Raw genomic sequence first — 24,426 nt, 5'->3', positions numbered from 1 at the left:
GCAGACCACTTGAGTTCCTCCACACTAGACTGGTTGAACTCTACCTTTATGGGGCTTGCTTTGTGCACCTGAACTCAAGAATTTGTTGTAGTGTGCGCAAGTACGTTTATAGCATATAGCATAAATGAACCACTTGCTTACTGGGCACATATACCCCCTTCCTGACCAGAGGACTTTTTGCGATTCGGCACTGCGTCGATTTAACTGACAATTGCGCGGTCGTGCGACGTGGCTCCCAAACAAAATTGGCGTCCCTTTTTCCCCACAAATAGAGCTTTCTTTTGGTGGTATTTGATCACCTCTGCGGTTTTTATTTTTTGCGCTATAAACAAAAATAGGCCGATACGTATTCTACATATTTTTGGTAAAAAAAAAAAACGCAATAAGCGACTGGTTTGCGCAAAAGTTTTAGCGCCAACAAAATAGGTGACAGAATTATTATTTTTTTATTACTAGTAATGGCGGTGATCTGCGATTTTTATCGGTACTGCAACATTATGGCGGACACATCGGACACTTTTGACACATTTTTGGCACCATTCACATTTATACTGCGATCAGTGCTATAAATATGCACTAATTACTGTATAAATGTGACTGGCATTGAAGGGGTTAACACTAGGGGGTGAGGGAGGGGTTAAATGTGTACCTTAGTGAGTGTTACTAACTGTGGGGGAAGGGGGGTGACTGGGGGAGGTGACCGATCTGTGTCCCTATGTACAAGAGACACAGATCGGTCTCCTCTCTCCCTGACAGGACGTGGATCTGCATTCCAGTGATGCGGAGGGCGCTCGCATCACGGCGGCTCAGAGATTTAGAACCACCCTGCGGCCGTATAAAGTCGTACGGCCGTCGGGAAGTGGTTAAAAAGAAGGGAACAATCACTGCTTATTTACATTCTTCTCTATACAGGTAATGCTATAGTGAAGATGAAGACCCTTGAAGATAGTGAAGACAGCGGTTGATTGAACTTAGTTATAAGCCTCTCTTGTCTCTCACAGGCAAAAAAGTGGCAGAGTTCTGAGAAATTAAAGTTTTCTCCACTGCCAGCAGGTATAATCTCATTATATAACTTTAGTGAAGTGTTGTGGCATGCGTGTTGCCATTAAAAACAAACGTGTTAAATTGTGAGTCATTTCACTGCGGGGCACACATTTAATGCTATATGCAGTTTATTATATGATTTAAGATGCTATGTACACTAACTGTAATGCCGTGTACACACGGTTGGAATTTTCGAGAACAAATGTTCAATGTGAGCTTGTTGTCGGAAAATCCGAGCGTGTGTACACCAGGGCTCGACAAATCCCGGTCGCCATGGCGACTAGAAATAGGGTCCTGGCGACTTGGCTTGGAAGGGGGGGCAAAAAAAAAAAAGCTGTGAGCTGGCGCCATCTGGTGGTGAGCCGTTGGTATTACAAGTTATTACCACCAGATGTGTAAGCAGGCGCCATCTGGTGGTGGCCGTTGGTATTACAAGTTAAGCATTACAAGTTAAACAGCAATTCTAATGTAATTTTTCACTATTTTTCACTATTTTCACTGCCATCTTCTTCCCTCTAATTAGAACCCCCAAACATTATATATATTTTTTATCCTAACACCCTAGAGAATAAAATGGCGATCGTTACAATACTTTCTGTCACGCCGTATTTGCGCAGCGGTCTTACAAGCGCACTTTTTTGGGAAAAAATTACACTTTTTTTAATTAAAAAATAAGACAACAGTAAAGTTATCCCCATTTTTTTAATATTATGAAAGATAATGTTACGCCGAGTAAATTTATACCCAACATGTCACGCTTCAAAATTACGTCCGCTCGTGGAATGGCGACAAACTTTTACCCTTTAAAATCTCCATAGGCGACGTTTAAAAAATTCTACAGGTTGCATGTTTTGAGTTACAGAGAAGGTCTAGGGCTAGAATTATTGCTCTCGCTCTACCAATCGCGGCAATACCTCACATGTGTGGTTTGAACACCGTTTACATATGCGGTCGCTGCTCACATATGTGTTCGCTTTGGCGCGCAAGCTCGTCGGGATGGGGCGCCTTTTCTGGCTCCTAACTTTTTTAGCTGGCTCTTAGATTCCAAGCAAATTTGTCAACCCCTGGTGTACACAATTCCGACGCATAAAATTACACGCATGCTCAGAATCAAGCAGAAGAGCCGCACTGGCTATTGAACTTCATTTTTCTCGGCTTGTCGTACGTGTTGTACGTCACCGCGTTCTTGACGTTCGCAATTTCCGACAACATTTGGGTGACCGTGTGTATGCAAGACAAGTTTGAGTCAACATACGTCGGAAAAAAATCCACGGTTTTGTTGTCGGAATGTCCGATCGTGTGTACGCGGCATAAGAGATAAGACAGAGAGCTGACAAATGTGGGACCTTGAACAACTTTCCCACACCATCCAAGTGGCCTGACAACAGTAGGGTCTGAAAAACATTTCCCTCAAAGAGCCAAATGAGCCAAGAACACTGGGGCATGGAACACCTTTACCTCACCAGGCAAATAGCCGACAACAGTGAGGTATGGAAAACCTTTTCCATACCAAGTGACCCGACCACAACCAACCAAGTGACTCGACCACAACCAACCAAGTGACCCGACGACAGTTAGCCCTGGAATATCTTTGAACTCTCTCGCCAAGTGAGCAAATAACAGTAGGGCCTAGAACACCTTTCTCTCACTGCCAAATGAGTGAAGAACAATGAAGCCTGGAACATTTTTCCCTCATCAGCCAAGTAAGCTGACAACAGTGGGGCCTAGAAAAACTTACCCTCTCCAGTAAAGTACAGTGTGGCCTGAAACACCTTTCCCTTATCAACCAAGTGAGCCAACAACAGTGGGGCCTGCAATATGTGTTCCTCTCTATCCATGTCAGTCAATGACAGTAGGGTCTTAACCACTTGCTTACTGGGCACATATACCCCCCTCCTGCCCAGGTGAAATTTCAGCTTCCGGCACTGCGTCGCTTTAACTGACAATTGCGCGGTCGTGCGACGTGGCTCCCAAACAAAATTGACGTCCTTTTTTCCCCACAAGTAGAGCTTTCTTTTGGTGGTATTTGATCGCCTGTGCGGTTTTTATTTTTTTTGCGCTATAAACAAAAAAGAGCGACAATTTTGAAAAAAAAATACAATATTTTTTACTTGTTGCTATAATAAATATGCCAATTAAAAAAAAAAAAAACATTTTTTTTTCTCAGTTTAGGACGATACGTATTCTTCTACATATTTTTGGTAAAAAAAAAAAAAAAAATCGCAATAAGCGCAAAAGTTATAGCGCCTACAAAATAGGGGACAGAATTATTATTTTTTATTATTTTTTTTTTTACTAGAAATGGCGGCGATCTGCGACGTTATGGCGGACACATTGGACACTTTTGACACATTTTTTGGCGCCATTCACATTTATACTGCGATCAGTGCTATAAATATGCACTAATTACTGTATAAATGTGACTGGCATTGAAGGGGTTAACACTAGGGGGTGAGGAAGGGGTTAAATGTATTCCCTGCATAGTGTTCTAACTGTGGGGGAAGGGGGGTGACTGGGGGGGTGACAAGAGACACACATCGGTCTTCTCTCCAGAGACAGGACGCTGTCTCTGTGTGAGCCAGCAATGAGAGATGATCTCATATGTTTACATATGAGATCATCTCTCATTGGCCGCACAGATCGCATCGCAAACGGCCACTCTGATTGGCCGTTCGCGGCGATCTGTAATTGGCTGTGTCCAGGAGCACGTGCGGGGAACGCCCAAAGGGGCGGACGTCAAATGACGTCTAGTTGGATTTTTAGATCCGCGCTGTAGCCGTCATTCAGCTATAGCGCGGGTCTCAGGAGGTTAAACACCTTTACCTCATCAGCCAAATACGTAAAGAACAGTGGGGCCTGAAACACCATTCCCTCACCAACCAAGTTAAGCCTGATACACTCCATTCAATTTTTTCCGTTCAATCCAGCGGGATGAACAAAAAATAAACTGTCAGCTCCGGTCAGAGCCCACTGAGCTGTTGTGTTCTGACAGGGGAATGGCCACCCGCTAGAACACTCCAATCAGCGCTCTCCACCATCGGCTGAGAGTGCTGATCGGGAGCCAATTGGCTGCTGGCTTTCCAGCTTGCTCGTCCTTCAGAAGCCAGCTTCTGTCAGACAGGGTGCCATACACAGAGGCCGAATTTTGACTTTTTTTTAAACCGGCAGATGTCAGCTGGCATTTGCCCTGTGTGTACCCGGGAGCTTTATCCGACAACAGTGGGGCCTGGAATATATTTTCCTCTATATCCAAGTCAGTGAATGACAGTAGGGCTTGGAACACCTTTCCCTCACTAGTCAAATAGTGAAGAACAGTGGGGTCTGAAATATTTTTCCCTCACCATCCAAGTAAGCTGACAACAGTGGGGCCTAGATCAACTTTCCCTGTCCCGTCAAGTGAGCTGGCAACAGAAAGACCTGGAACACCTTTCCCTCACCAGTCAAATGAGCACTAAGGCTTGAAACACCTTACCCTCTCCAACCGAGTGAGCAAACAACAATGGGGCCTGGAATATATTTTCCTCTCCATCCAAGTGGCCTGGACCACTTGTCCATCAGGCCAATTCTGACATTTCTCTCCTACATGTAAAAATCATAATTTCTTTGCTAGAAAATTACACAGAACCCCCAAACATATATGTTTTTTAGCAGAGACCCTAGAGAATACAATGGTGGTCATTGCAACTTTTTATCTCGCATGGTATTTGCGCAGCAATCTTTCAAAGCGTTATTTTTCGGAAAATGTAAACATTCCTTGTAATAGGAATATGGAATGATCAGTCCTCTGTACAGTGATGCCTTGTACACACAACCAGTTTTCCATTTAGAAAAACTGCGATGAGAGCTTTTGGATGGAAATCCCGACCGTGTGTATGCTCCATCGCAGTTTTTTCCGATGGGAAACCATTCGTCTGTATGCTTTTCCATCGGGGAAAAAAATGCGCATGCTCGGAAGCATAGAACTTCATTTTGTCATAGTCTTTTACATCACCGCGTTCTTAGCAGACAAAAGTTCACTGGACTTTTGTGTCACCGTGTGTATGCAAGGCAGGCTTGAGAGGAACTTCCATCGGGAAACCCATAGTTTTTTTTTCCGACGGGAAAACCGGTCGTGTGAGTCAATAAGTCCCCATATCTCACCTCTAGGCTGGGAAGCCAAAAAAAAAAAAAAGCAAAAAAAAACCAATCACCGCTTCCCAGCCGAGGTGGCGCAGTTTTTTTTAATGCATAGGCCAGGCGTGACATCATAACATTGCGCCCGGCCTCTGACGATCATAGAGATTCTCTATAGTGGACATTCGGGGCCGGCGGATCCATTCTCCGGCTCACCGATCGCAGCTCGTAAGAACGATCAAGCAGCTGACCCGCCGCTATGATCCTTCTTATGGTGTAGGGAATCGCCGGCTGAAAACGGCAATATCCGATTGATATCTGTAGCTACACCCATCATTCAGATATACCACCACAAAGCCTGGGAGGAAAATACAACCAATTAGCCCTTTAACAGGTTTCTTGTGGGTTAGAAGCCCACTACACAAGTCTTTCATGACGTTGCAGTGATTGGTGACCATGCTGAAATTCGAGTGTTATCTTAAAGGGGTTGTAAAGGTTTGTTTTTTATTTTCTAAAAAGGTTCCTTTAAGCTTGTGCATTGTTGGTTCACTTACCGTTTCCTTCGATTTCCCTTCTAAATGTTTTTTTTTCTTTGTTTTCTTTGTCTGAATTTCTCACTTCCTGTTCCTCCTCAGTAAGCTGTTCTAAATGACTTTCCACCGCTCGGATGATGGTGGAAAGCTTACTGAGGAGAAACAGAAAGTGAGAAATTTAAACAAAGAAAAAAAAACATTTAGAAGGAAAAGGTAAGTGAACCAACAATGCACTAGCTTAAAGGAACCTATTTAGAAAATAAAAGACAAACCTTTACATCCCCTTTAAATAACATTGATTATTGTAACAAATGACTGACAACAAGTGTCTATCCAGTTGAAGAAAACAGATCCAATCAAACACAATTGGATCTGTTTTTATTAGATGGATAGACAACATAGGCCCGGATTCACATACATTGGCGCATATTTATGCCGGCATAGCGTATCGATAATATGCTACGCCGACCCAGCGCAGAGAGGCAAGCACCGAATTCACAAAGCACTTGCCTCCAAATCTGCGCTGGGTTTCTAAGTCGTAAGTCGTCGTAAGTGGAACTGGGCGTGAGCCATGCAAATGAGGCGTGACCCCATGTAAATGATGAGCCGAGCGCCATAAAGATACGAATAACGAACGGCGCATGCGCCGTCCCGTGGACGCATCCCAGTGCGCATGCTCAGAATCACGTCGGAACGAATGCCTAAGATACGTCGAATCACTGCCTACGACGTGAACGTAACCTACGCCCAGCCCTATTCACGTACTACGTAAACGACGTAAAATACGACGGTTGTGTTCCCTGGTCCATACCTTTGCATGAGTTGCCCCTCATATATGGGGAATAACTTTATGCCGGACGTACGACTTACGCAAACCGCGTATATTATGCGCCGGGCGCAAGTACGTTCGTGAATCGCCGTATTTCCCTCATTTGCATATTTGAATCGTAAAATCAATGGGAGCGCCACATGCTTCCAGCGTAAATATGCGCCCACGATACGCCGGCGTAGGTAAGTTACGTTGGTCGGAGGAAGCCTATTTTTAGGCGTTTCTCAGTTTGTGGGCACGGCGCATAGATACGACGGCGCATATTTGCACTTACGCAGCGTATCTCGAGATACGTCGGCGTAAGTGCTTTGTGAATCCATGCCTGGGTGTTTTTACACTGGTTGTCAGTCATTCATTACCACGGGCACTTTGTATTGTTTATCTTGTGTGGACACTAATGTGCATGGACATTGTATCTTTTTGAAATAGTTACTGTCTGTTTATTTGCACTGTAACATTGTTGCACTAGTATCTTTCACATATAAATTACTATAGGCTTCATTTCCATGGAAGTTTTTGGATGTTTTTACAGCCACTTTTCTGAGCTTTTTTTGCAGCTTAAAAACGGCTCTCCATGTTAGTCTATGGCATCATGCCCACCATGAAGTTTTTGAGCTGTAGATGGCTGAGTCGTTTTTAAGCTGCAAAAAAAAAAAAAACAGGACCAGTGCGTTCTGAAGCTCCAACCTTAGAGCTGTAAAAACGCCAGACGTTAACCCCTTAACGCCTGCCGCACGACTATTTACGTCCGCAAAATGGCACGTACAGGCAGATGGGCGTATATATACGTCCTTGCCTTCTAGCGGGTGGGGGGTCCGATCGGGACCCCCCCCCCCGCTGTGTGCGGCGGGCGGATTCCCGCGGGGAGCGATCCGGGACGACGGCGTGGCTATTCGTTTATAGCCGCTCCCTCGCGATCGCTCCCCGGAGCTGAAGAACAGGGAGAGCCGTGTGTAAACACGGCTTCCCCGTGCTTCACTGTGGCGGCGTATCGATCGAGTGATCCTTTTTATAGGGAGACTCGATCGATGACGTCAGTCCTACAGCCACACCCCCCTACAGTTGTAAACACACACTAGGTGAACCCTAAACTCCTACAGCGCCCCCTGTGGAAAACTCCCAAACTGCAACTGTCATTTTCACAATAAAGAATGCAATTTAAATGCATTTTTTGCTGTGAAAATGACAATGGTCCCAAAAATGTGTCAAAATTGTCCGAAGTGTCCGCCATAATGTCGCAGTCACGAAAAAAAAAATTAATAAAAATGCAAAAAAAACGATCCCCTATTTTGTAAACGCTATAATTTTTGCGCAAACCAATCGATAAACACTTATTGCGATTTTTTTTACCAAAAATAGGTAGAAGAATACGTATTGGCCTAAACTGAGGAAAAAAAATGTTTTTATATATGTTTTTGGGGGATATTTATTATAGCAAAAAGTAAAAAATATTGCATTTTTTTTAAAATTGTCGCTCTATTTTTGTTTATAGCGCAAAAAATAAAAACCGCAGAGGTGATCAAATACCACCAAAAGAAAGCTCTATTTGTTGGGAAAAAAGAACGCCAATTTTGTTTGGGAGCCACGTCGCACGACCGCGCAATTGTCTGTTAAAGCGACGCAGTGCCGAATTGTAAAAACGCCTTTGGGCATTTAGCAGCATATTGATCCGGGGCTTAAGTGGTTAAAAAACGCTAAAAAATGCTCAAAAAATGCGCAAAAATGCTAAAAAACGCTACTGCTGCGTTTTTGAGCTCCAGCTCAAAAAGGAAAAAAAAAACATGGACAGGCGTTTTTAAGCTGTAAAAAAGGCTAAAAAAAGTGGCTGTAAAAACGGCCATGGAAATGAAGCCTAAGGCTCCATGCACACTGAAGCTGATAAAAGCTAAAAAAAAACGCCAGTAGCTTTTTCAATGGATTAAAAAACACAAAAAAAAAACTCTGCGTTTTTCAGCGTTTTTCAGCGTTTTTTCCCACCAAAAAACGGCACTTTGAACGCAAATTTCGGGCGTTCAGAAAAAAGCCAATAAAGGCTAACATAGAGTTCAGTTTATGGGCTTTAAAAAAAGAGCCAAAATGCCAATAAACTGCAGTTTATCAGCTTCAGTGTGCATGGAGCCTAATGCCGCGTACACACGGTCGTTTTTTGTGATGAAAAAAAAAACAACATTTTTAAAAACGTCAATTAAAATGACCGTGTGTGGGGAAAACGTAATTTTATGTCTTCTGAAAAACGACCAAAAAAAAAAATTCGAGCATGCTTCAATTTTTTATGTCGTTTTTCAAAACGTCATTTTTTGTGTCATAAAAAATTACCGTGTTTAGCTAAAACGACATTTAAAACGTTTTTAAAAATGCGCATGCTCAGAAGCAAGTTAGGACGGGAGCTTGAATGGAACAGACGGGAGCTTGAGTGCCGCCGTATGTGCTGAATGTAACCACGGTTTGCTAGAGCTTTTTGAAAAACCGATGGTGTGTATGCTACGTCGTTTTTTAAAATGAAGTTTGAAAAACGTTGTTTTTTTTCATGCTAAAAAAATACGTTTTTTTTCATCACAAAAAACGGCCGTGTGTACGCGGCATTAGGGTAGCTCAGCACTGGGCTCTATGAGGCGGTAGTAACCTTGTTTATGTTAATAAATGGAAATGTCAGCCGCCACTGGGGTTTATTAATTAAAGCGGGAGTTCACCCATTTCTAAATTTTTTTTTTTTCTTCCCCTAGATTCCTGCTCGTTCGGTCTAGGGGAATCGGCTATTTGTATTAAAATAGGTGCAGTACTTACCCGTTTTCGAGCTGCATCTTCTTCCGTCGCTTCCGGGTATGGGTCTTCGGGAGCGGGCGTTCCTTCTTGATTGACATTCTTCCGAGAGGCTTCCGACGGTCGCATCCATCGCGTCACTCGTAGCCGAAAGAAGCCGAACGTCGGTGCGGCTCTATACTGCGCCTGCGCACCGACGTTCGGCTTCTTTCGGAAAATCGTGACGCGATGGATGCGACCGTCGGAAGCCTCTCGGAAACCTGTCAATCAAGAAGGAACGCCCATTCCCGAAGCCCATACCCGGAAGCGACGGAGAGGATGCGTCTCGTAAACGGGTAAGTACTGCACATATTTTAAAATAAATAGCCGATTCCCCTAGTAATAACGAGCAGGAAGCGAAGGGGGAAAAGTGCCCTCTAAGGGTGAACCCCCGCTTTAAATAACTGTTATTTTTTTTTTTTTTATAAACGATTTTTATTGAAAATGTCTGCAATACATAGTGAAACAAGACCGAATCTTCAACGGCATGCATATAGTCAAATCCATTGCATTCATAAGCATACAGTCAATACAGACAGGTAAGCACTAGTGTAACACAAAGAACACAGCGAGCATTACAAGTCTCATCTAAGCATAAAAAGTAGCTGATATCGTCTATAACTGTTATAAAACATTTTGCATTCGGATAACTATATGCGGGTTATAATACATTTTATTCAGTATGTGAATTTCTATTTTTATTGATTCACAGCACAGGCCGTAACCAAGCATTGTCGTGGAAACACTGCTGAGAGAATCAGGGACCATGGAAGTGGAGTGAGGAATGCCCCATTGTAAGTTTCATTGGAAGGAATAGCACCTCATTATTGGTAAAAAGGAAAAAACTATGCTAAACAAAAATAAATAATAAAATGTCTAAATGGATGAACCAGTCCAAAAAAGCAGCAATTAATGTGGGATAGGACACAGTAAATATAGGAAAGAGAAAATTGCGCCAATTACAGTTCAAAATAAAAAATTATAAAATGTGAAAAAAGTCCCAAAGTTATGCACAGATGAAACCAATGCGATGTGACATGAATGTTAATCTGGAAATTGGGGTAAAACCTGATGAAAGACATGCTTACCAAATCGTAAGACACTATAGCAGGTGGCTATAACCCAGCCCAGGCCTTTGGTTATTGAGATGACACTAAAGCCGCGTACACACGATCACTCGATCCGATGAGAACGGTCTGATGGACCGTTTTCATCGGTTAACTGATGAAGCTGATTGATGGTCAGTCGTGCGTACACACCATCGGTTAAAAAAACGATCGTGTCAGAACGCGGTGACGTAAAACACAACAACGTGCTGAAAAAAATGAAGTTCAATGCTTCCAAGCATGCGTCGACTTGATTCTGAGCGTGCGTGGATTTTTAACCGATGGTTGTGCCTACTAACGATCGGTTTTGACCTATCGGTTAGGAATCCATCTGTTAAATTTAAAGCAAGTTGGTAAAATAACCTATGGGGCCCACGATCGGTTTTGACCAATGAAAACGGTCCATCAGACCGTTGTCCTCTGTTTAACCCCTTAACGCCCGCCGCACGACTATTTACGTCCGCACAATGGCACGGACAGGCAGAAGGACGTATATATACGTCCTTGCCTTTCCGCGGGTCGGGGGTCCGATCGGTAACCCCCCCCCCCCGCTGCGTGCGGCGGGCGGACTCCCTCGGGGAGCGATCCGGGACGACGGCGCGGCTATTCCGGAGCTGAAGAACGGGGAGAGCCGTATGTAAACACCGCTTCCCCGTGCTTCACTGTGGCGGTGCATCGATCGTGTCATCCCCTTTATAGGGGAGACACAATCGATGACGTCAGACTTACAGCCACACCCCCCTACTGTTGTAAACACACACTAGGTGAAGCCTAACACGTTCAGCGCCCCCTGTGGTTAAGTCCCAAACTGCAACTGTCATTTTCACAATAAAGAATGCAATTTAAATGCATTTTTTGCTGTGAAAATGACAATGGTCCCAAAAATGTGTCAAAATTGTCCGAAGTGTCCGCCATAATGTCGCAGTCATGAAAAAAAATCGCTGATCGCCGCCATTAGTAGTAAAAAAAAAAAAATTAATAAAAATGCAATAAAAATATCCCCTATTTTGTAAACACTATAAATTTTGCGCAAACCAATCGATAAACGCTTATTGCGATTTTTTTTTACCAAAAATAGGTAGAAGAATACGTATCGGCCTAAACTGAGGAAAAAAATAAATTTTATATATGTTTTTGGGGGATATTTATTACAGCAAAAAGTAAAAAATATTGCATTTTTTTCAAAATGGTCGCTCTATTTTTGTTTATAGCGCAAAAAATAAAAACCGCAGAGGTGATCAAATAGCACCAAAAGAAATCTCTATTTGTGGGGAAAAAAGGACGCCAATTTTGTTTGGGAGCCACGTCGCACGACCGCGCAATTGTCTGTTAAAGCGACGCAGTGCCGAATTCTAAAAACGCCTTTGGGCATTTAGCAGCATATTGGTCCGGGGCTTAAGTGGTTAACCTATCATGTGTACGAGGCTTAATTCTCCAAATGATAAGATTCTTAAGATGGGTATAAAGTTGCCTCCACAAGTGTTGATTTGCCAAACGTCACTGTACGTCTATTAGAACTTTCCAGAAAGGGGGAGGACAACAGCCGGGCATACTAAGCCCCCCAACAACACATATCCCACACACTGAGCCCTCACAGCCAGGCACGTTCAGTCGGCACACCGTCACCCGCTCAGCTGAAGCCGACAGGAGAGAACTCTTCCGCCTGCACTCTAGTCGTCTCAAAGCTGTAAGTGGGAAGAAAGGCACTAGAGATGCACCGAAATTTCAGCGGCCGAAACATATCAGGGGGGAAATGGTGTAATCGACATCTTGCGATTTTGCCATTTTGCCGCGATTTTGCTGTGCTTACAGTGACAAAAAAAAACGCATCATAAACCTAACACGGGTGCGTTATTGATGCATTTCAATGGGGAGTTAGGTTTTTGGTGCGGTTTTCCTAACTGAGCAAAAATGCAGCAGTTAAGATTTTTAATACCACAACTGAAGCACAATGGACCAGTGTGAAGACATACACAGAATTTAAAGGGGTGCACTTTTTTAAACTTTTCTTGCACTAAAGGTGCCAATAATGGCCAACAATAAATTCATATTCATTTAAATTAATAAAATTTATTAAAAAGTTGAATATAATACAATTATATATAAATATATAAAATATATATATTTTTGAATTTTTGGTTTTTGGCCAAGTGCATCCTGAATTTCCGGGCACCTCTAAAAAGCAACCCATCATTGGTGTCTGTGGGAGGAATGACGTCCCATCACTGGTGTAAGTGAAAAAAATGGTTCCCCCATCATTGGTTTCAGTGGATGGAATGGTGTCCCAAGGGATGAATGATGGGGCCACATTCAGCCTGCAGGCCACAGTTTGGAGACCACAGGCTTATCTTATCATATCATCTATTATCTAAGAAGGCAATTACAAACTATCCAATTAACACCGTATATACTCGAGTATAAGCCGACCCGAAGATAAGCCGAGGCACCTAATTTTATCAAAGAAAATGGGAAAATGTATTGACTAGAGCAGAGGTCTCCAAACTGTGGCCCTTTCCTTGCCTTTATCCGGCCCTTAGGGCACTAATCCTCTCACTGATATGAGACACTATTCTGACATCTAACACCAACAATGGGGCACCATTTCTTCTACTGACACCAATAATAGAGCACAATTACTCCCTATATTACCAAAGATGGGGTACTATTCCTCCCAACCTAATACCAAAAATGGTGATGTTCAGTCCTACTGATGCCAGAAAAATTTCCACTGCCGCTGGCCATCGATCCGGCCCTCCTATAGTCTGGAGGACGGTAAACCGGCCCTTTGTTTAGAAAGTATGGAGACCCCTGGACTAGAGTATAAGCCTAGGGTGAGAAATGCAGCAGCTACTGTAAGTGGAAAAGAGGGTCAACAATGCCCATCTGCAGCCTCACTGTGCCCATTTGCAGCCTCACTGTGACCATATGAATGCATCACTGTGCCCATTTGAATGCATCACTGTGCCCATATGCATACCTCACTGTGCCCATATACATGCCTCATGTACTGTACCTGATCTCGAGCTGTGACATCGTCGGCGGGACTGTGCCCATATACATGCCTCACTGTGCCCAAATACATGCCTCATGTACCTGATCTCGAGCTGTGACATCGTCGGCGTCCATCCAATGTAACAAAGCCCCGCCTCCTCTTTTGACGGAACACTGATTCAGTACCCAGCAGTGAGTCAGTATTCCACCTATCACAGACGAGGACGAGAAGGAGGCGGGGCTTTGTTACACTGCATGGCCGCCGACTGCAGTTAAGGCTGCATGTCACAGCTCAAGATCAGGTACGTGAGGCTGCAGATGGCCACAGTGAGGCAGCGAGACTCGAGTATAAGCCGAGGGGGGCTTTTTCAGCACAAAAAAAAAGTGCTGAAAACTCGGCTTATACTCGAGTATATACGTTTTTTTTTTTTTGGATCATCTCATTATAATATTATAAACATAATAAAACCACGTGCTTGTCAAAGGTAGTCATAGATGGCCAAACAGGAATCAGGGGAATCTTACCATTGATACCATCAGTTTTTGATTGGCTTCTACAGATTTCTAAGCACCACTCCCCTTTAAACTATACTATCAAAGGGTCACACGTAATTGCTTTGCTCCTTTATTTTTCATAAGTGGGCCCCCCATGGAAGACTAAAGTTCACAGAATTATTTTCTTTTAGCCAAGTCATGGATCAATTAGTCTAGGAAGCGGCATTGCATTCTTATTATGCAGAAGTTTCGAAAAAATGACGAATTAAAAGGAATAAATGCGCAAAGGTCCATGTGTAACCTTTTCTCCTGGCCGCGGGTGACTTGTCGTTAAGGTTCCCCTATCGAGATGGTTCCTGTAAGGACTGCGCAGGCGCAATCCTTGCCAACGGAAATCTCTGAACCTCGGCCGGCATCCAGGCTCATTCCTTAAAGTGGAGGTTCCCCCTAAAAAAAAATTCTAGCAATACATTGAGAAGACTGATTACACTGCGGGTATGCTGGGTTTTTTTTTTTTTTTTCGTACATACCTCGTTATCGCCGTTTCATCCCTCGGCTTCCGGGTATGATTCTTGCTGGACCTAGTTGATTGACGTTCCTCTGACCGGCGCATACTGCACGTCACGACTTTCTGACAGAAGCCGAACGTCATTGCGCAGGCGCCGTATAGAGTCTGCTCTATACGGCGACCTGCGCAGCGACGTTCAGCTTCTTTCGGAAAGTCGTGACGTCAAGTATGCGTCGGTCGGAGGAACGTCAATCAACTAGGAACGCCCAGACCCACAAGAATCATACCCGGAAGCCGAGGGATGAAACGGCGATAACTAGGTATGTACGAGAAAAAAAAAAAAAAAACAGCATACCCGCAGTGTAATCAGTCTTCTCAATGTATTGTTAGACATTTTTTTTAGAGGGAACCTCCACTTTAAAGTGGTTGTAAACCCACTTTTTTTACTTTTACCTACAGGTAAGCCTATAACAAGGCTTACCTGTAGGTAAGGAGAAAATCTCCTGAACCTGCACGGTTTAGGAGATATTCCCCTCGCAATGCGCCACGGCGCATGCGCAGGGGGGATCTATGGCAAAAGGACCGGCAGCCGCCGGACCTTGCTGAGTTTTAAATCTCCCGCGCACGCGCGGGAGTGACGTCATCGCCGCTCCAGCCAATCACAGCGCTGGAGCGGCGATACCCGGAAGACACGCCGAGGCAAGATGAAATCTCGCTCGCCGTGGACCAGGTAAGTGCTACACACCTCGTTCCGAGGTAAGTATTTCATAATGAGCTAATATGCGGTGCATATTAGCTCATTATGACTTTTGCCTTACAGGAGGAAAAAAAAAAAAAATTTCATGCGGGTTTACAACCGCTTTAACATCCCCGTGGATTGGAGGATGTTAAAAAAAGAGCCAGGAGGCCGAGCGAGCGGAGCGAGCCGTCCGAGGGAAGCAAGGACGTGAGTCCGACTGGCCACTTTCCTCAAACTCCACGTCGCCCTGATGCTGGCCGAGGTTCGGAGATTTCCGTCGGCAAGGATTGCGCCTGCGCAGTCCTTACAGGAACCATCTCGATAGCCAGAACCATATCGTCAGATCACCGGCTGTTAGTGTGAGAACTTGTAAATAGTCAGGAGAGGGAAGGCCATGGAGGGCAAACGTAATGTTGTTTTATGCATTCCCTCGCAGCAGGTGTGGAGGAGATTAGAGAAAACCTTGGTGTGCGCAGAGAGAGATCAGCACACAGGCCGAGGGACAGCTAAAGAAGAGGTCCTGATCATACAGATTACACCGAGCGGAAAACCCAATGACCCAAGAAAGAATTCCCCGTAATAATCCCCCGCCAAGTCCTGACATCCTGAAGAAGAGAAATGTTTGAAAGTCGGCACGGTTGCAGGACATGTGCCTATACAAATACCAGATAAACTTCAAAGAGGTGCACTTAGATTATGAATACTACCCTGACTGGTGCAGATGCCAAGGGCCTCTAATGCTCAGTCACACTGATAATCGTTCTTGGCCACAGTAACATAGAAAATCGAGGAGGAAAGAAAAAAAATTCTAGAACAAACAAAATTCTAATTGTGAAAATGAAAGAAATTGTACTTATTGCAATGCACACGTTCATTGGAAAACTGAAGGTAGAATTCAAAACAATGGCCTAGATTCAGAAAGCAATTGCGTCTGCGTATCCATAGATACGCAGCGTAATTGCTAATTTGCGCCGGCGTATTGACTTATGTATTCAGAAAGCTCGATACGCCAACTGCAGCCTAAGATATGACTGGCATAAGGCTCTTATGCCGTCGTATCGTAGGCTGCATTCTTACGATGGCCGCTAGGTGGCGTTCCCGTAGTGGTCAGCGTAGAGTATGCAAATTGCATACTCACGCCGATTCACAACCGTACGCGCGCCCTGCGTTCGCATTTTACGTCGTTTGCGTTCGTCGGTTTCTGCGTAAGGCTGCTCATGCTATTAGCAGGGGCAGCCAATGCTAAGTATACCCGTCGTTCCCGCGTCGCGATTTTTAAAAATGACGTCGTTTGTGTAAGTAAATCGTGAATGGCGCTGGACGCAATTAACGTTCACGTTGAAGCAAATGACGTCCTTGCGACGTCATTTACCGCAATGCACGTCGGGAAAGTTTTCCAGACGGAGCATGCACACTACGTTCGGCGCGGGAACGCGCCTAATTTAAATTACGCACGCTTACGCCGGCGAGTTTTACGGAGCGCCCGTGCAAATTACGGAGCTACTGCTTCGTGAATGAAGCGTAGCGCAAGTAATTTACGAAGGCGTAGCGTTAAAACGGTACGCTGCGCCTCCGTAACAGTGCGCAGCCCTACCTGAATCTACCCCAATGGCATGGAAATCAAATAAACATGTCCATAGGAAATTTGTCTAGCCCGTAATGGCAACATCGAATGTTCTGATGAATGACTTTTCAGCAATTGCTGAAGGATTTACAACCATTTTACCTTCCGCTCTCTGGCCTCACTTTCTGAAAGCTTAGACAAACTGTATAAACTCTGAGTTGGAATGAATGTAGAGAAGAGAAGACTGAAGATAAACAGGGGTCAATTCATGTCCAGTAGGACGATTTGTTTCATCTCTGTGTATCACCTAAAGCCAGTCACTTCACTGGGTATAAAAAAATGACAGTGCTGAAAAGCAGCATATTTGCAATTCTTGACAAGGAGAATTCCACACGTGTGCAGATGAGCATTGCTTCAGATCCCGACAACCCTGGGGCACACCTGCGCACACACAGGTTTCTCCATACATGTGTGCATGTACAGGGTTTCCCCATACATATGTGCACGTGCAGGGTTTCCCCATACATCTGCGCATGTGCAGGGTTTCCCCAAACATCTGCGCATGTGCAGGGTTTCCCCATACATCTGCGCATGTGCAGGGTTTCCCCATACATATGTGCATGTGCAGGGTTTCCCCATACATATGTGCATGTGCAGGGTTTCCCTATACATATGTGCATGTGCAGGGTTTCCCCATACATATGTGCATGTGCAGGGTTTCCCTATACATATGTGCATGTGCAGGGTTTCCCAATACATATGTGCATGTGCAGGGTTTCCCCATACATCTGCGCACATGCAGGGTTTCACCATACATCTGTGCACATGTAAAGTTTCCCCATACATATGTGCACGTGCAGGGTTTCCCCATACATATGTGCACGTGCAGGGTTTCCCCATACATGTGTACATGTGCAGAGTTTCCCCATACATCTGCACACACGTGGGTTTCACGATACATCTGTGCATGTGCAGGGCTTCCCCCATACATCTGTGCACGCGCAGCGTTACCACATACATCTGTGCACACACAGGGTTTCCACATGCATCTGTGCGGGTTTCCCCATACATCTGTGCATGTGCAGCGTTTCCCCATACATCTGTGCACGTGCAGCGTTTCCTCATACATCTGCGCACACTCGGGTTTAGCCATACATCTGTGCACGTGCAGGGTTTCTCCATACATCTGCACACATTCGGGTTTACCCTAACATTTGCACACACGTGGGTTTTGCCATTTATCTGCGCATGTGCAGGGTTTCCCCATACATCTGCGCACACGCAGGTTTCTCATTACACCTGTGCATGTGCAGGGTTTTTCACCATATATCTGCGCACGTGCAGGGCTTCCGCATGCATCTGCGCAGTGCAGGTTTTTCCCCCATACATCTGTGCACGTGCAGGGTTTCCCCATACATCTGTGCACGTGCAGGGTTTCCCCATACATCTGTGCACGTGCAGGGTTTCCCCATACATCTGTGCACGTGCAGGATTTCCCCATACATCTGTGCACGTGCAGGGTTTCCCCATACATCTGTGCACGTGCAGGGTTTCCCCATACATCTGTGCACGTGCAGGGTTTCCCCATACATCTGTGCATGTGCAGGGTTTCCCCATACATGTGCACCGATGGGTAGCATGGAACAGACAAATCTCAAATCTTCCCCAGCTTTGTGCACGCTCCGGAAATACCTGCATGTGCACAGATGTACCAAAAGGCTCTGCCAGGGAACGCTCTCCAGCATATCTGTGCACCGTAAAGCCTCAGTGAGTGGTTTTCAGTCTGGAGGAGCAGACGTTCCCAGGTAAGCTGTATTTGCATGTCGACCACCCTAGGTAATACCCACATGTGATAATGAACCTCCATGATTGAAAGAACTAAAATGCAATGAAAGTAGCAGACCAGGAATGGTAAGGGTGAGGAGAAAGGTGCTAGATGATGCTGGATGTCCTTTAACCAGAAAATGAGGAGGGCTCTATCTGAGTTGCTGCAGCATCTAATGGCGCATTGTGAAAAGCTCACAGTGTGCAGTGAAATCAAAACAAGCTATTTCAGTACAGGAGAGGAGCCGGTACAACTGTGCAAGACTGAAGGGAAGGCTGGAGTTCAACTTTAAGAAGGGGCTTTACCAGTGGCGGTGCGTCCAGAGAGGGCGCAGGAGCACCGCCCCCTCTCTCCTGCACCGCCACTGAAAAACAATACATAGATTCATGTATTGTCGCCACTGCCCACTATTCAGATGGCCGCCCCCCTGGCAAGCGCCGGCCATCTGAATAACGGCAGCTGAGGGCTGTAATCGTCTTCCAAATAGTTAACCAGGGGACGCACGCGGTGTGTGTTCCTTGGTTAACACTGACACGCATCTCAGCCAATCAGGTTCACCGGATCTGGTTACCGGTAACCTGATTGGCTGAAGCGACATCGAGGGATCGTGGAGGAGGATCCGAGGATGGCTGACCGAGAAAGGTAAGTGCCAGGTGCGGGGGAGGGGGGGCAATCTGGCAGCATTTTAGGGGCAAACTGGCGGCAATTGATGGGCACAGTGGTGACAATGGCATGACACAGTGGCTGCGTTTGGCATGGCACAGTGGCGACAATTGAGGGCATGGCACAGTAGCGACAATTGATGGGCACAGTGGCAACAATTGATGGCACAGTGGCTGCGTTTGATGGCATGGTACAGTGGTGACAATTGATGGGCACAGTGGCTGCATTTGATGGCATGGCACAGTGGCTGCGTTTGATGGCATGGCACAGTGGCGACAATTGATGGGCACAGTGGCTGCATTTGATGGCACAGTGGCTGCGTTTGATGGCATGGCACAGTGACGACAATTTTATGGCACAGTGGCTGCGTTTGATGGGCACAGTGAGGCTTGATGTTGTTTTTTTTCATTTGCGCCTCCCCAAAAAATTTGAGCACCAGCCGCCGCTGGTCTCTACTGTATCAGTTAAAGGGATATACTACGTGAATGCATGATAAGAAGTCACAGGAAAATATAAGGGCCAGATTCACAAAAGAGATACGACGGCGTTTCTCCTGATACGCTGTCAAATCTCTGTTTCTATCTATGCGACTAATTCATAGAATCAGTTACGCATAGATAGCCATAAGATCCGACAGGTGTAATTGTTTTACACTGTCGGATCTTAGGATGCAATACCGCGGCCGCCGCTGGGGGGAGTTTGCGTCGTAATACAGCGTCGGGTATGCAAATTAGGAGTTACGGCGATCCACAAAGATTTTTCCCGTCGTTACGGCGTCGCAAGTGTTAGATTTCCGTCGCAAAGATAGGGCACCTTTAACATGGTGTAAAAGTACTCCACCATGTTAAAGTATGCCCGTCTTTCCTGCGTCGCTTTTGAATTTTTTTTTAATTTTTTATTTTTCCCGGCGTAAGTCTTTTTTTCACGTCGCGATTCACAAAACGTCGGCGCGTCGTAATTTCGCGCAAAGCACGTCGGGAAATTTGCGACGGGAGCATGCGCAGTACGTCCGGCGCGGGAGCGTGCCTAATTTAAATGGTACCCGCCCCATTTGAATTGGGCCGCCTTGCGCCGGACCTGTTTACGATACACCGCCGCAAATTTCCAGGTAAGTGCTTTGTGGATCGGGCACTAAATCGGAAAAATTGCGCCGGTGTAACGTAAACCGGTTACGTTACGCTGCGCCCGCTCTACGTGAATCTGGCCCATACTTTCTGGGACCACTACAAATCAGCTCTGACTCAGTTCTACCAATGATATGCCTCCAATAGCGTGCATGATGCCATTTGTAGTGCTCCAGGGAAATGCATGCAGTCATGTCCAGCTCACAGAAAACTGTTCCTCATCACAGATACAAGTGTTTGTATTTAGTTAGTGATCCCACTTGCCATGATGAATGATGCGGAGCAAAGTGTCGGTGAGTATGGATAAAGACATCATACAACAGCCATCTGCTCACCTTGTCTAGTAGGATTCACTTCCAATGGCACCCTGACGTGCGTACATGTACAAAACAAATGCAATTCCACTCAGTACATCACAAAGCCAGGCATGAGTTTTTTTATTGCATTTGTTGCGTTGTAGTGTAATGTAAAAAAAGAAGGAATTATTGAAAACGAATGAGCGCACTCAAAGCAAACCACACTGACGTGCTATATAAAGTGATGTAAGGGTAGATTAAGACGTGCGTCTAAGTCTCCATTGCCTGTAAAGCCCGATTTGCTTTCGGATTGCACTCCAGAGGCTACTGACAGGTGGTGAGGAAGCAATGCGACGCCTCCTCCCCACCTGTTTAACCCCATTTTTCCCGACAAACAAGCCGCAACTGTGTGCATTGTATGCGGTTGCTGGGCGTATGCGCCACTTCCCCATTTACTTGAATGTGTAGCGCTTGGCGTGCTCACTGCCTGCCGAGTACTAAATTTTGGGGCGCAAAGTTAAGCATTGCAGCCGCGGCATGTAATCATCCCCGTCCGCTGCCTATTGCAGCTTAAAATGTTACTAAACCCAGGACCCTGCATTCACTATATCTGGTCTCCCACAGCACACAGAACATGGAAATGCAATTATTTTAGTAAATAAGCGCATTTCTTCCCACCCCACCAACCAAAAGTCTAAACCAGGCCTTAAAGTGTTTGAGTGGTCTCCACGGGGATGTGGAGCTTGTAAGGCCCCATGCACACGAGACGCTGCTAAACTCGAGTTCAGAGGCATTTGGGCATTTTTTTCAACTGCCCCTGAACACATTTAATGTTATCCTATGTGTCCATGCACACAATCACGTTTTTTGGCGTTTTAAAGCAGTTGGGTTTATGTCCGTTTTTTCAGATGCAAAATTTGGGGTTCAGAAGCATTTTATTTTTGCGTTTTAGACTTTGGGAAGGTCTACAATGTCTTTGAGATAAGGGCTGACAGCTGCAAACGCTGTAAAACGCTGCGCAATTCGTGGCAAAAACGGGCGGTTTAAACGCCATTTTTTGCCTTTGAAAACGTGAGTTTAGAGGTGTTTGTAATTGCTTCTCGTGTGCATGGGGCCTAACAGTTTTTCTTTCATTAAGGCCGTCCATTCTTCTTTACACCAGGTGTGGTGTGGGAACGTGTGCAGAATTGCACATTCATTTTTAACATGCATCTAGGAATTGCACTCACATTCACCCCGCCAATGCATGGTACATGCGCTTTGATGCAGAATGATTCTGACATCTGTGCTTGCACCTTTGTTGCAAGTTGAAATTATTGGGCTGCCCTAAAACGCGTCATACAGGAACACACAAAAAAGCATGTACGGTCGGGCACACCTCCTGGTATGAATAAGGCATATTGCTTTTCATTATTCCTCCTTCCATGCGCAACCAACTGCAACAATTCAGTATTGTCACAGAACCATAATGGGGGGAAACTAAGAGGAACATCTAGGTCAGCAAGTCTCAACCTGGGTTCTAGGGTTCCTCTACAAGGCAGGGGGGGTTCCTTGAGCTGTGAATGATTGGCCTCCAATTTGGTGAAACCTTCCTTATACTGGGCTCAATGCCATCAGCATGACACTAGTGATCTTTAGTGAATGCTACATTTAGGTAAAAGTGTGTCTCCAAAAAAAAAAATGGAAATATCTCTATTTGTTCTAAAAAAAAAATACTATAATAATAACAATAAAAAACATATATATTCTTTCTTGTAAATATAAATACATATATACATTTTGTAACTTTTATAAATATGTGTTCATGAAAATATATATATATATATATATATATATATATATATATATATATATATATATATATATATATATATATATATATATATATACATATATATATAAAAGATGTGTTTATTATTATTGTTGTTGTTATTGCATTATTTTTAGAACAAATAGAGATATTTCCATATTTTATTAGAGATACCTAAATGTAACATTCATGAACACATATTTATAAAAGTTACAAAATGTATATATATATAATATTATTCTTTAAAAAATATATATTTATATATACAAGAATATATATATATATATATATATATATATATATATATATATATATATATTTATATATATATATATATATATATATATATATATATATATATATATATATATATATATATATATATAATTATTATTATTATAATAATATTTTTAAGAATAAATAGAGATATTTCCATATTTTCTTGGAGATACCTAAATGTAACATTCATGAACACATATTTATAAAAGTTACAAAATGTGTATATATTTAATATTATTCTTTAAAAAATATATAGTGATATATACAAGAATATATATTATAATAATATTTTTAAGAATAAATAGAGATATTTCCATTTTTTTTTTGGAGACACACTTCTACTTAAATGTAGCATTCACTAAAGATCACTTCTGTGATAATACTGTAATGTAATATATACATTTTGTAACTTTTATAAATACAGTAAAACCTTGGTTTGAGAGCATAATTCGTTCCAGAAACACGCTTGTAATTCAAAGCACTTGTATATCAAAGCATTTTTTTTTTACAGGGTATAAAAGAGAAGAGAGGAGCCTCTAAGTGTAGCAATACGTTTCTAAATGTTGTACCTTCATTAAATGTAACCATATTGCTACATTTAGAGGCTCCTCTCTTTTTTTTTATACTCAGTTGTGACATGACGCTACTCTTATATCAAGACATCGCTTGTATATCAAGTCAACATGTATTAAAACATTTTGCTTGTCTTGCAAAACGCTCTCAAACCAAGTTACTCTCAAACCAAGGTTTTACTGTGTGTGTTCATAAATGCTACATTTAGGTATTTCCAAGAAAATATGGAAATATCTTGATTTGTTCTAAAAATAATGGAATAATAACAACAAAAATAATGAACATATCTTTTTTCATAATATATATATATATATATATATATTGATTTTTTTTTTTTTTTTTAGGAATAATATTAAATATATCTATATACAGTCACATGAAATAAAGAAAAATGTATATATACGCACACACATAAAAATGTATCTTTTATGTAGCAGTGTTTATATATATATATATATATATACGGACACACCATGTTAAGCGGGTCACCTACAACCCATCAATAAATATATCAGACTAGAAATAAAAGTTGCACATTTGCCCTGAGGATGAAAGTTCTATAAAGTAATAGAAAGTTTCCCCCACCCTCCTACCTGAGAAGTCAGCCAGGGCGGAGACGTGTGTGGTGTAGGTGAGGAGGAGGAAGCAGAGGATGGTACTCAGGTCCACCTGTCCCCCCTCATCGGCCCGGACCATGGTGGGCAGTGTGGACAATCACATGATCTGACCCCTGAGTATTGTAGTCCCGGGGATGTGATGGGGGTCCTCATAGACGGAGCGATCAGTGGGTATGTCTATGGATGGCTCAGCGCAGCACCGGAGTGGTGGGATCAGTGGCACCATCCAGCTCCCAGTGCCAGCAGTGCCATCCTCACCCAGACCAGTGCAATACACAGCCCCTCCCCCGATCATACAGCACGTGGAGGATTCCGACCCACAAGAACCTTCCCACCTCCGACTTCTACACTCCGGTCCGTACACCGGGCATGGCGGGCTGCCGCCATCTACTGGTCACCCTGAGTATATCACTCAGCTCTACGATCCTCCGATAGCTGACATTACTGACATGCATTCGTGACATTACTGTGTTGTACGATCCTATATGATCATGAAACCAATACATTATAGGATCGTA

General features: G+C 43.9%; 1 protein-coding gene across 3 annotated transcripts in view; it reads right to left on the bottom strand.

The window, feature by feature from the left end:
* The window catches only part of EVA1C (eva-1 homolog C), a 127,737-nt gene extending 103,546 nt beyond the window's left edge, over positions 1–24,191 (bottom strand). For all 3 annotated transcript variants that reach the window (XM_040338873.1, XM_040338874.1, XM_040338875.1), the window contains exon 1: positions 23,885–24,191. In XM_040338873.1, coding sequence (XP_040194807.1) covers positions 23,885–23,987 — 103 coding nt within the window. In that variant the 5' untranslated portion in view covers positions 23,988–24,191. The remainder of the gene's footprint in view (positions 1–23,884) is intronic.
* Positions 24,192–24,426: the final 235 nt, after the last annotated feature.

The sequence above is a fragment of the Rana temporaria genome, chromosome 2, assembly GCF_905171775.1.
Source record: "Rana temporaria chromosome 2, aRanTem1.1, whole genome shotgun sequence".
Taxonomy (NCBI): Eukaryota; Metazoa; Chordata; class Amphibia; order Anura; family Ranidae; genus Rana; species Rana temporaria.
Note: the sequence above shows the minus strand (reverse complement) of the source record. Positions and strands in the feature narration are given on the sequence as shown.